This window comes from Typopeltis vanoorti, chromosome 11, assembly GCF_054136105.1.
Source record: "Typopeltis vanoorti isolate ZY-2024b chromosome 11, IOZ_Tvanoo_1.0, whole genome shotgun sequence".
Taxonomy (NCBI): domain Eukaryota; kingdom Metazoa; phylum Arthropoda; class Arachnida; order Uropygi; family Thelyphonidae; genus Typopeltis; species Typopeltis vanoorti.
The window spans coordinates 125,290,947-125,305,066 of NC_143559.1; the positions used below are offsets into that span (position 1 = coordinate 125,290,947).

Sequence of the window (14,120 nt, forward strand, 5' to 3'; positions counted from 1 at the left end):
ATGTATATATTTCAAAAAAGTAAAGTAATGTAATAACAAAAGTAAATATTTATGGCACACCAGGTTTAAGTTTTTTTGGTAGAATTTTTGTTTAAAAACTGATATATATGAACTGTCTTCATGGTATAGAGCTCAAGGCTACCTTTACAGTGAAGGAAGAAACGCAGTTGTATGAGGAGGAGGTACTAGAGCTGTTACATAAACCGATTATGAATTTGGTAGTAAGAACTGAGGGGATATCAATACAGATGATAAAAGAATGTTCAGCTGAATTGGCTGTTTCTCCTGTTTGTACAGTCTGAGCACAGTAAATTTCACAGGAGTAGGGGGGGGGGATGTATGATAAATCCATACATTTAACTGTATGCATCTCATGATAAACCCCTGTGTCTAACTATCAACCTATCATTATCTTCACCACTCCAGAGATAATGATAGGTCATTAGTTAGTGAAGTTGGTGAGAGATCACATACAAAAACGACTTGACAAAGAATCTATGCTTTGCAATGAACAGCATGAGTTTACTAAAGGAAGGTCATGTTTTAGTCACATATTCACAATTTATAATAATGTGACTGTTGATTTAGACAGAAGCAATGGATGCACCATGATACATTTAGATTTTGCTGAAGCATTTGACAAGATTCAGCGTTGGAAGCAGTGGTGGCTAGTGAAAATTTTAAGTGGGGATGCTGCATGTACAAAATAAGAAAAATAATTAATTTTTTCCTAATCAGAAACCAATTTGTTAATAAATAAATTCATATATTAAAAAATTGTTTTTTATTAAAAATATTTCACCCTCACCACGAACACACACCAATAATAAAAGTTTTGTACACAGAAATAACACGTACAAGCATACAATTTATCTGTAGCGACACTGCTCAATGAGCAGCGTCGGTTTCAAAATTCTGACACTGAGTTAGATCACAGTGCATTTTTTTCGTGTAATGATAATTTTTCATGTAACAATAATTGAGAAAATATAATTCTTTTCATATTTTCAACAGTGACATTCATCATAATTCAGCCTTGTATCTATAATAAATAAATAATATGTTATTTTAACAGAATAAAAGAAGATTTACCAAACATATTTCACCCTCACCACAAACATGCCAAAAAAAGTTTCTCACAGAAATAACGCATGCAAGCATACAATTTATCTGTAGCAACACTGCTTGTTGAGCAGTGTTGGATTCACTTGTTATGTGCAGTGACAAGTGCAAACGAATATCGGCTAGTGTAGCCGTAACTGACCGAACGTGATAATTCCAACACTGCGTTAGATCGCAGTGCATTTGTTTCGTAATCTAAAGCGCTAATCAAACAATTCCAATTATTCGCTATTTAATCAGTGTCGAAACATAAGCAGTAACCTTTAACATGTTGTATTGCATTTATATAATGTTGTAAGCATTGTTGTTATTTATAAACACAAACAAAATTTAATTTTTCGTTTGTTCCTTGGGGGTGCTGCAGTGTCACAGTGTTTATGTACAAGCTGCCACTGGTTGGAAGAGTGTTGCATAAATTGAATATTATAAGATTGGTTTGAAAAACTACTAGTGGAAAAGAGGATGGCTGACTACTGACATATCAAAGTGGTAGATGTGAGTCTGCAAGATTTAAGCTAACCAATGGTATATCTCAGGGATCAGTCCTTGATCTATTGTTATTTGATCTTTACATTAATGACATTGGAAAGGATTTGATAAGAAACATACAGAAATATGCTGATGATGATGCATGGTAGGTTAATCAGAAATGCAACTGACATACAGTAATTGCAGAATGATGTGAATAAGCTGGAATTATGGGTGTGTAAAGATGGCTATCAGTTCATTGTTAGTAAATGTAAAGGTTATGCACTCTGGTGTAATGAGATATCTAATGGTGCATATATTGGCAGGATTATGCTAGAAAAAACTAACCAGGTTATGGATCTTGGAATTTCAGTGGATAGGAAGTTGAAGTTCACAGGCCATATAGCAAACATTGTGAATACCACTCAGAGTATAATTGTAATGCTGAAACAAACATTTATATTTTAGAATAAGGAAGTCATTTTGCCTCTTTACAAGGCTTTGAAATGACTCATCTGAACTGTTATGTACAGGTTTGGTCTCCTGATTTCCCCAGGTGACACAGAGTGGAGAAGGTGCAAAGGAAAGTGTTAAAGATATGGAAACTACGACATGTAGATTATGAGGAGAAATTGAGAATTTGTGGATTGCAGATGCCGGTAGACAGGAGAAAGAGGGATGATATGATAGAGGATACCAGTAGATGGAATTTTTTATTTTATGGAGGACCTCCATGGAAGTTAAGAATGAATGGCTCACCTTTGAAGGTTGTGAGTGTGGATAATGTGAATGATTTCAAGAGAAAGTGAGATGTGTAGTAAGAAGGATATGTGACCTCCCTCAATGTGTCCCTGACTTCCTGGAGGGGTCATATACTCATATGAGTTAATATATATATATAACAATTTTAAAAATATTGTACTGTATTGTAATTTAAGCAATACATAAATGGGTTGGTTTCTGTGCCAAGTGAAGCATGTATAGATATCTAGCAATGTTTCTGTTTTATGATTATAACATGGTGTTTTTTCTACAAACTACTAAAAAATAAGAAGGAAACTGCAGTCATTGCTGTCTACAGTTTCCGTCTTTCCTCACCATTATCTCTAGGAATATATATTGTACCACAGTTTATATTTTTCTACAACTGTTTTTTTAATTCAATAAGATATTGCTTTGAGAATGTGTATATTCAAATTATCATAACTTATGACTATTATTTTTCAGGAAATAACAACGTATACTAAAATATTAATTATAAAAACTTTACTTAATACTTTTCTATATTTGAGCAATGTACATTGCCATGATCATGGATCACAAAAAGCAATGATATGTGCACGTAGGCACTAAGGCTGGGCAAATGAGCCCAAAGAAAGGCAACTTTCTAGAGTCCTGAACAACTCCCCCCAGTGGGCTAAATTGGGTAGTCTTGGCCATTGGGCTGAAGATCTGAGGACAAATGCTTCCCAAATTTGTTGAGGTTTGGAATTTTTCAGGACTGAGGCAGATTCGAAGAATAACCTTTCATATATGTATTTGCTGCAGTGTAATAGAGCAGCCTTCTTCCATTGCATCCTATGGCAGATGTCCCAAGAATGGTCAACAAGTCCTGTTCAGAATTTCTGATAATGGCTGTCTTTCCTGTTGGGCCGTAGTAGGGCATTATGCAACTGCAAGGGACCCGGTAGACAATTGGTGGGTCTAAGGAATGTGGCTGGTCTTTGATGGAGTAGATAAGAGAAGCCAATTTTTTATGTTGTCTGTTTGTGGTTGTAAGATTGTATTTCCTTGAGTATTTTGTCAATTTTTCGAATGTGTCCTGGATATATGATTTGTATGGTATTCAAGGTTAAAAACACATTTCATTAAATAGTGTGTTAAAACTTATGGTCTTGTGTGTTGAGTTGCTTTGAATTATGGTCAAAGCAACTAAGTGTATGAGACCACCCTGTTAGTTAATGCATAATTTTTAAGCAATAAATTCTTAGCATAATAAATAATTATCATTGATTTTACTATCAAGATGTAAGTGGAAGACAGTATAATAATAAATAATCACAGAAGTCACTTATGTAAAGGTGTTATTTCTGTAGAATTTTGGCTATTTTCATAGCTATTTTATATGCATTAGTGCATATAATATCACACATTGTTATTCATTTTTATGTTTTTTTTTTATTGTAGTGTATCAAAAATGGCTGTGAAACATAGCCTAAAATTTCACAGAAATAAATAATACATTTATGTAAGTAACTTCCATAATTATGTATTATTATAATTTATTATCATAATATAATTTATTATCATTTCATAAACAAAGATCTGATAGATATGCTGTATAAATAGATACTATAACAGTGAAGTAAAACATACATGATATCATTGTAATCATCATCATCATCAAATTCCTGCCATGTACCCTCAAGGGGTGTACAGGATATGAAAGTACTACATGAAAAAATTATATCATTACTAACTTCCAATCTACAATTTTCCTCCAAATCAGTCTGTTACTTGTCAAGACTCCAACATTATCAGATCTTATATTTCTATCGTCTAAGGCACTTTGTACTATATCAATCCACTTATATCTTGGTCTTCCCCTGGGTCGTTTTCCTGCCAACCTGGCAGAGAACACTTGTTTTGCTAATCTTTCCTCTCCCATTCTATTTAAGTGACCATACCACCTGAGATTAGCTCTGATAACGCATTCCTGGATGCTGACAATGTCAAGTTCTTTCCTAATATCCTCATTTTTAATATGATATTGCCATTGATGCCATCTGTTCACACCTCTAATCTTTCTCAGGACACTCATATCTGCGGTCTCTAGTCTTTGGTCAAGTGTTTTACTTCTGACCCAGCTCTCAGATCCATAAGTTAAAACTGGTTTGAACACTGGCTTGTATACAGCTAATTTAGTGTTCCGACTAATTTCTCTCTTATTCCATATGAATTTATTCAATTGACTTCCCACCATACCAGCTTTGCTGATTCTGTTGTCTATTTCTATATTTAATTTACCATCTTCAGTAAAAATCGTGCCTAAATAGCTGAAATGTTTTACTTGTTCCACAGGTTCTCCATTCACAGCACAGCTGACATTTTCAATGATTCTGCCTATTTTCATTGTCTTTGTCTTTTTATTGCTGACCTTCATACCATACCTATTACAACAGCTATTCAATTTAGTCAGAGAATCTTGCAGACTTGTAGTGGATTTATTTAAAGTATAACATCATCCGCATAAAGCAAAGAGCTGACATTAACATCTCCAATTTTGATATCAGGTTTAATACCACTTTCCTTCATAATGTGATCCATATAGATAATGAATAATAGAGGGGATAATGTACATCCTTGTCTCACACCAGATTTAACATTAAACCATCTTCCTGTACTTCAATTCTAACTGCTGACTTACAACTCAAATAAAGACTAAGTATTGCTTGATATAATGCCCCATTGACACCATATAACTGCAGCGTATTGAATAGCTTCTCTCCTGGCACTTTGTCATATGCCTTTTCCAAATCGACAAAACTTAAATACAGATCTTTGTTATATTCCCATGCTTTCTCGACTATTTGTCGTAAAGTGAAGATCTGATCCTGACAGTCTCTATTTGGCCTGAATCCAGCTTGTTCTTCACCAAGCTTTTCTTCCACAATTCTTCTCAACCGTTTCTCAAGTATACTTGCATAGATCTTGCCAGGAACACTCAGTAGGGAAATACCTCTGTAATTCTCACATTCAGTTTTATTTCCCTTTTTATATATGGGTACTATGAGAGCTCTACTCCAATCATCGAGAATTCGTCCCTCTGTCCAGGCTTTCTGAACTATGCAGTGCAGCCACTGTGAGACTTTTATACCACCATTCTTCAGCATTTCTGGTCGAATATCATCTACTCCTGCTGCCTTTCCACATTTCAAGCCTTTGATGGCTTTTTCTACTTTGAGTATGGATATGTATTCCTGACTGCATGTCTGGTCAGTGTTTTTAACCACTGTGCTGTCATCACTGCTTGTTTCATTTAGCAGTTTTTCAAAGTAATTACTCCATACTTCAAGGATATCTTTTTCTCCTGTTTTCATGTCACCTTTATCATCTCTAACTCCTTTTACAGCACTCTTTCATCCATTCCTAAGCTTCTTCAACAACCTCCAGAATATTTTGCCACCTTCTTGATATTTATTTTCTATATTCTTGCCAAAGTCCTCCCATGACTTTTGTTTAGCTAGTTTTACACACTGTTTAGCTTTCTTACATTTGTCTCTGTATTCTGTAAGAGTAAAAGCTGACTTATTTGCCAGGAACTTTTGATATGCTTTCTTCTTTTCCTTCACTGCCTCTTTAACTTCCTGTGTCCACCAGGGAGTTCTGATTTTTCTATCCTTGCACACAACCTCACCACATGCCTCTCTGGCTGAATCAATCAGGGTTTTCTACAGAGTTTGCCACTGAATCTCCAATTTTTGATTCCTGTTCTCAAACTCTTTCATTTTCTTTTCAACAATCTTTCTGTATTTTAGTCTACAGTTCACATCTGAGAGCTGCTCAACTTTTATTCGCTTTAAAACTTTCTTACATGTTATTCTTTTCAATATGAAATTCAATTTTATCCTGCTCAAGACTAAATAGTGATCGCTTCCAATTTCAAATCCTCTGTACACTCTGGTGTCCTGCACCAGAGTGAAAACATCACTATCAACCATAGCATAGTCAATGAGACTTTTCTTATTCCTTGCCTCTTCTCTCCATGTGAATTTGTGCACATTTTTATGTTGGAACATGGTGTTAGTAATAACCAGTCCATGTCCTGAGCAGAAATCCAACAGATATTTGCCATTATTATTAGCTTTGCTCTTTTCTCCAAATTTTCCCAAAATATTTTTGTATGTCTGACAATCATTTCCTACTCTGTTATTTAGATCGCTAACAAGGACGAACTTTTCCGTTTTCATTGTGTCAGTTGCTTTTTCTAGAGCGTCAATAAATTCCTCCACTTCTATCTTAGTAGAACTTTCTGTGGGCCATAGGCACAAATAGGTCTCATTGTCCAGTTCCTCATTCTCATATTTGCCCACATTACTCTACCTGAGACTGACTGCCATTCAAGAAGATTAGCCTCGTATTTTGTGTTGAATACTATGGCTACTCCTTCTTTTCCTTGATTGTCATTGCCTGAATATAACATTTGTATTTATTGCTCAGAACGATCTCACCAATTTTTGTCTTTTTTGTTTCAGTCACCCCTATTATGTCGATCTGGTACTTATCTAAATCCTCAGCTAGCTCCATTTCTTTACCATTCAGGCTTCTTACGTTGATAGTACCGATCTTTAACTCTGGTGATGTTGAGTTGGGGTTTGTTTTCAGATTTGTTCTCCAGTAGCTGACTTTTCGCTGTTCGCCCTGGTTCTCTGGCAAAAACAACGGGGGCCTTGTTTAACCGGGCGACGCCCCAGCCGCCATGAAATTTTGTCATGTTGTACCATCATTTTTTATTTTGGTTTAACCAATAAGAATACAATTCAGTCTGCTAAATCCCAAATTGCCAGCCAATCCTCGTTCGTTCAGTATCAAAGTAGATACCCAACAGGGTGCACCACGAGAAGGTGAGGATTGGACATTAGGTCAGAAGCCCTGGTCGGTTCTCCGCATTCCTTTAAAGGCTATGTGGAGGTCTCCTCTCAGTTATACAGCTTTGACCCTTAAGCACCCCGTCATTGTAATCAGGATATCTAATTATTGTGATTATTTTTATGTCTCTGTTACCCATGAAATTATAAGCCTGCAGTACAGCAGCACCATGGATATGAGAGAGAGAGAGTGATACCCAGCATAAAACCTTTTCCAGCCACGTCAGACTCCACTAAGCAGGGAGATTTTCTTGCGCAGAGTAATGAAATTCATCAATCACTCAAATATTCACAAAAAAAAAGCCATGGCCATGATGGGATTCAATCCCACAGATTGTTGATTAGAGAGTTCATATGGTACCCACTCTTTTTAATAAAAATTGCCAACCTAGTTGGCAATTTTTATTAACAAGGTTTTATTAACTAGGTTTTATACTATTAATGAAGTTAATAGTATAATTTAATTAGGCTGTAGTTACTATCGCCTATCAAAGTGACTAAGTGCATATGACCCTCCTCTCTCTCCCATTTCTGATTTGCTCTGGTCTTCCACCCCACTTCAGTCCCTAGAGCAATCAGAGTTGTTAGCTTACTGTAATTTAATGTTATTATTGTGTTGTGAATGGAGAACCTGTGGAACAAGTAAAACATTTCAGCTACTTAGGCACAGTTTTTACTGAAGATGGTAAATTAAATTTAGAAATAGACAACAGAATCGGCAAAGCTGGTATGGTGGGAAGTCAATTGAATAAATTCATATGGAATAAGAGAGAAATTAGTCGGAACACTAAATTAGCTGTATACAAGACAGTGTTCAAACCAGTTTTAACTTATGGATCTGAGAGCTGGGTCAGAAGTAAAACACTTGACCAAAGACTAGAGACTGCAGATATGAGAGTCCTGAGAAAGATTAGAGGTGTGAACAGATGGCATCAATGGCAATATCATATTAAAAATGAGGATATTAGGAAAGAACTTGACATTGTCAGCATCCAGGAATGTGTTAGCAGAGCTAATCTCCGGTGGTATGGTCACTTAAATAGAATGGGAGAGGAAAGATTAGCAAAACAAGTGTTCTCTGCCAGGTTGGCAGGAAAATGACCCAGAGGAAGACCAAGATATAGGTGGATTGATACGGTACAATGTGCCTTAGACGATAGAAATATAAGATCTGATAATGTTGGAGTCTTGACAAGTAACAGACTGATTTGGAGGAAAATTGTAGATAGGAAGTTAGTAATGATGTAATTTTTTCATGTAGTACTGTCATATCCTGTACACCCCTTGAGGGTACATAGCCGGAATTTGATGATGATCATGATGATGATTGTTATTTACTAATTTTTGAATGTAAATATGCATTTCTTGCTGAAATCAGCTTTGTATGTTGCAGGTGTTTTGGCTGATTCCACCAACAGAAAAAAATTTACAGCTTTATGAACAATGGGTTTTATCTGGTAAACAAGGCGATGTGTTTTTTGGAGATACTGTTGAAAAGTGTGCAAGGGTTCACCTATATGCTGGTTACACATTTTTTATTCCTACAGGTAAAATTTTTTTGGATTTTTTTTTTTTTTTAGTTTGGTTTTATGCTTGTAATATTTTTTTTTTTTTTTTCATAGTAAATTTCAAATGTTATTTTATTTCGTTTACTGTACCAAATCAGAATTTTTTGAAACATAAAAATCATTAAACATAAAATTTTTAACATAGTTGTTAATTTTATATTAGAATTTTATTCTATATGGTTAGGCATCTGTCCTTCAGAGTGAACAGACTATTTAATAATCTTTTCACTCTTGCCATTCTAGGTGGTCAAGTGACTAGCATTTTTATTTTGCTTCCAGCAGGATATACTTCAAATCACTCTATGAGATTGATGCTTGTAAGCAATTTTAGTTGTTTAGAGTAGTTTTCTGTATGGAGGTGTTAGTGTTTTTTCTCCTAGAAACAAAATAAGCATACTAGACAGAAGAGCATACACACACAAAGGCCTAATACATTGGCTTCTTTGGCTTAGTTGATTTTGCATAAATCCTCATAAATTCAAAACAACAGTAGTAGTACCAAAATAAATTAAATTTATGTTATATTTCATCATCATCCAAAAGGTCTGCGTACTGATGAAATGTTTCATCACAATGAAAATAGAATGTTTCATAATGTGACAGAGCTAGCTAGCAAGTGATAAACATTTCTAAGGAAAAGTAACATTGTGTTATAAACAACTCTAGATAAAACCAGAACAGCACTTCAAAAAAACTGTGGGCTGTGGCCCCCTTGGGGGCCGTGAGCTTTGTTGAGGGGGCTGTGAAATAATGAAAAGAAATTAAAAATGTTTTAAGACTAAGTAGTTCTTTTTTTTTTCTTTTTTTTAATCTTAAAAGAAACATATTTAATTTTTATTATATATTATTTCTTTTTTTGTTAGTTTTTATATTTTAATGGAAAAAATCACGCATTGGTTTTGGTTCACAAATTTTGTTTCCTGCGTATTTCGGTGCTTAATGAATATTAGTAAGTATATGCTTATTCATATAAGTTTCATTTCAAAGGTATTGATAAGAAGCACAAAAAAAAGCTTACAAATGCAAAATCTTGAATATAAATTGTGTTGAATACAAATACAATAAATATTATAATAATATATGTCTGTATTAGGTTTTTTTTTTTTGATGGGGGGGCGTGAAATATTTTAATTTTTATAAAGGGGGCCTTTACATCCATAAGTTTGGGAAGCACTAAACTAGAAAATGTGGAAGACAGAAAAATGAAGCTACCAAGGTCATGTCCACACACAAAAAAAGTTTGTAAAATTATTTTGTTACATGTAATAATTTTCATGTTTTATGAAGTTTCTGTTCTGTGAAATGGCCTATATTTTTAATTCATCACTTTAGCTTAGTGAGTATGGTCTTCATAGGAGCAAAAAAAGGATAGTTTTGTTTTAGTGAAAATATTGCTATATGAATTTCCTTCAGGATATCATTGATGCTAAGTAACTTTAGTGGGGCTTGTGCCTCAGGTGGTAGCTGAATTTTCTTATTCTTTGCTTAGACCACTGGATGCAACTTCTGCATGTTCATATTTCTACCTTTTTCGCTCCCAGATGGATGTTGTAACCCCACACAATGACAAGGCTGACTCTTAGCATCTTTATTCTCATCGAATTTCTACTCTGCTGATGGTCAAGGCAAAGTTTCCTATATTACCTAGACCAGTTCACAGAAGATTCCTGAATTGCTTTAGAAGACAGAAGATTCCTGAATTGCTTTAGATATTCTGGTCCTGATGGATCCTCCACCCCCCCCCCCCCCCCACCCTCAACCACCCCAGTGATGCATAAACCGTGTGCTCCAGAATTAATGTCTATCCTATCTACTTTACAATATTTACAAGATATTTACAATATCTTTCATATTCATATGGCATTTTATTTATTTAGCTTATGGCATCACATACAAAATTATATGATTTCACACATATACTCACATACAAAACTTACAAGGTTTCAAAATGAAATTAAATGCAAAATAAGAACACAAGTCAAATTTTCAGGTCTAAATATTGCAGCCACTGAAGCAGCCTTAGGAGAAGCAGTTAAAAATGTCTTCTTGATTGCCTAATAAATGGACACTCGGTAATGTGATATATGGTATGGTTTTCTCACCCACAATTGTGTGGATGAGAAAACCCACTATTGAGGGTAACCCAGCTGTTATGAGGAATTTCAAATCCTACAGGATCTTGACCACTTAGGAGAAGCTGCCATGCCATAGGAGCCTTGTTACCATGGCACTCTCAGTGTCATGCAGCTAGCTCATTATAGTTGCCAGAAGTAAGTTGCTTAGCATATTCAACCAGTGGGCATCTTGATTTTAATCAACCAAATCCAATATTAATATCATGGTGAATAGGAAGAGATGCACCCTCCAATATTTTATTGCTCTTTCATAGTAGGTTTCTATTTTTCCTTATATGGGATCATTCAATGTGACTTAGAACTAGGAGCCAAAATACAGATGTTTTTCTAATAGGACCATTTATAATTCACATTTTCTGGCTTAAAACTGTGTCAATTTTACTTTGGTGTTGACAGTTTGGCCAAACAAGCAAACAGTATTTAGCTGTCAAGTATACTAATGTTATTGCAGAAACACGGAGAGTAGATGCACTCCCAGGCTGTACCAGTCAGCTTGCTGAGAATGTTATTCCTTATTCTCAGTTTAGAGCTGTGTTGGTAAGATATTTATTATATGATAATGTTCTATGCAAAATAATACCAAGATACTTGGGATTAGGATTATAAGAAATGTCCTATTTAGAGAAATATTTAAAGTGAGATTAGTCATCTTTTAATTTAAATGAAAGCAACAGAACTCTGTCTTCGTGATGATTGGTGTAAGTCTCAATTTCCTAAAATACCAACTCAGTGTGTCCAAGTCTCCATTTGAGATATTCTCCAAAACCTCCACTCTAGTGTGTTATGTTGAAGTTTCAATATTATTTGCATAGGCGAACTGCCAAGAGCGTGTTTGAGGGAGGTTTTCTATATACAAGCAATGGGGCCAGCACAGATCCTTGCATTACTCATCATGATCTGGATAATTCTATCAGAAAGCATCTTCTTTAGCAGGTGGGTCATTTTGTTGAATTTTGTAATTTTCAGGAACTTATAATTATCCCCTATCTCCAGACTGTATCATAAGTCACAGTAAGTTCTATGAAGACAGATCTAGCTTTTAAGCACTTCTTGAATCCTGCCTTGATGTATGCAGTAAGTGCAAGAACTTGGTCCTTGCAATTTCAGTGCAGTCTAAAACCAATTTGGTCAGATGGAAGAGTATTGAAGATCAAAGTGCTAACTCTGTTATTTATAACAGAGTTAGCACTTTGCTACATCAACTTGTAGCAGAAGAAGAGATATTGGCCTATAGCTTTTGGGTCAATTAGCAGGCTTCCCTGTATTCAAAATTATGATTTTTGACTGTTTAAACTTTGCTAGTAATGTACCTCTATTTAAATTATTTGTGAAGAAGTCAGCTAGCCATTTTATCACCTTTTTACTATAATAGATTAAACATTTTGGATGAATACTATCAAATCATGGTGACTTTCCTGGTTTCATTCCTTTAACAGCCATCATAAGTTTCTTTTCTTCACTGAATGGCAAAAATTAGTTTTTTTGGGTTGGACAAGATGTGAGGTACCACCAACTATTTTAAGAAGGCTCGCTGCATTCCGACTAGAGCGTTTGAAGTTCAAAGTTGTAACTGTCTACTTTTTCTAACTGCATTTAATTCACAAAGCAGTTCATTGGCCACATCTGTTAATCTATTCTCTTGCCATTATACAGTTTATTATATATTTCATTCCATCATAGTGTATATTATTATTATTATAATACAGGCACCTCCATGGAGTCCAAAGACTCATCACAGGAGATCCAATCTATCTACACAATCTATCATACCTCTCCTTGAACCCATTAACAGACAAAGCTGAAAACTGATTCTGTCAACCCATTCCACTCATTCATAAATCTCCAAACAAGTAATCTAGTCCAAATACTCCTACTAACCACACCTTTATTCAACTTTCAAGGATGATGCCTTGTTCTGGTCCCTTCAGCAAAGTCCTAAAACATTTCCTCTGCATCTATCCTATAAAACCCTTTAAACAACTTAAATGTTTCTATCATATCCCCTCTTTGTCTCCTATCAACCAACTTCTAAATTCCACACACCTTCGGTCTATTCTCATAGGGAACATTCCACAGTCCACTCACCATCTTGGTCACTCGCCTCTAAATCCTCTCCATCGCTTCTCATCTCCAAGAAACCCAGGGGACCAGACTTGAGGACAGTAATTCAAATGTGGGCATATCAAGGCCTTAAAAAGAGGTGTGACAACTTCCTTATTTCTAATTGTTAATGTGTTCTTCAAAACTAAATAATCTCATGTGCTACCTTAGCAATATGTTCTCTAAACTTTAACTCTCTATCTACCACCACCCTAAAATTTCTAGCTTCATCTATTTTCTGGAGTGCAGTGCCATCAATGTGATATATAGCTTGTAATCTACTTATCCCAAAATACATAACTTTACATTTCGCAACATTAAACTGACAACTATTAACTTTTGACAATACTGACAGCCTGTTTAAATCATCCTGCGAGCTCTCCACATTGCCTTGATTAACTATTACTCTACCTAATTTTGCATCATCAGCAAATAATTGAATATTTCCTTTCAGGTTATTTCCTATATCATTTATGTGCAAATTAAGAAGCAATGGTCCCAGCACTGAACCTTGTGGCACACCACCAGTCACCTCTTTTCACCTCAATTTTGCCCCTCCACCACTTTTTGATATCTGTCCAGCAGCCACCTTCTTATCCATTTAACTAGTGTCATATTCAACCCCATTTGTTCTAATTTGCATAACATAGTTCCATGTGGTATTCTGTCAAACGAATTTGCAAAATCATTGCATAGCCATGTCCTTTATCCAACTCAGCTGTTATAAAATGTTAGTAAAATTACTAAGGCATGACCGATCCTTCACAAAGCCATGTTGATCCTCATACAGTATCATATTTTTATCTATCCATTCTTGAATTCTCTTTTTTATTAATTTTTCTAGTGCTTTTACCATACCTGGGATACTAATTGGTTTGTAATTTGCTACTGTAGTCTTAGAATCTCCCTTATGCAACAGAATTATTTTGCCTTGCCCTCTTTCCAGTCCCTTGGAACTCTACCAGAGCTGAGACTTACATTAACAGCCTAGTCAAAGGCATTGCCAGTTCCCTTTCACATTTTCTCAAAGCCCTAGCTGATATCCCATCTAATCCCATAGCTGTGTTTACTTTGAGATT

General features: G+C 35.2%; 1 protein-coding gene across 2 annotated transcripts in view; it reads left to right on the plus strand.

Annotated features, from left to right (window-relative positions):
• Positions 1-14,120, plus strand: part of LOC150102025 (lysine-specific demethylase 2A-like) — a 478,446-nt gene that overhangs the window by 328,368 nt on the left and 135,958 nt on the right. For both annotated transcript variants that reach the window (XM_090400997.1, XM_090400998.1), the window contains exon 8: positions 8,632-8,785. In XM_090400997.1, coding sequence (XP_090257123.1) covers positions 8,632-8,785 — 154 coding nt within the window. The remainder of the gene's footprint in view (positions 1-8,631; positions 8,786-14,120) is intronic.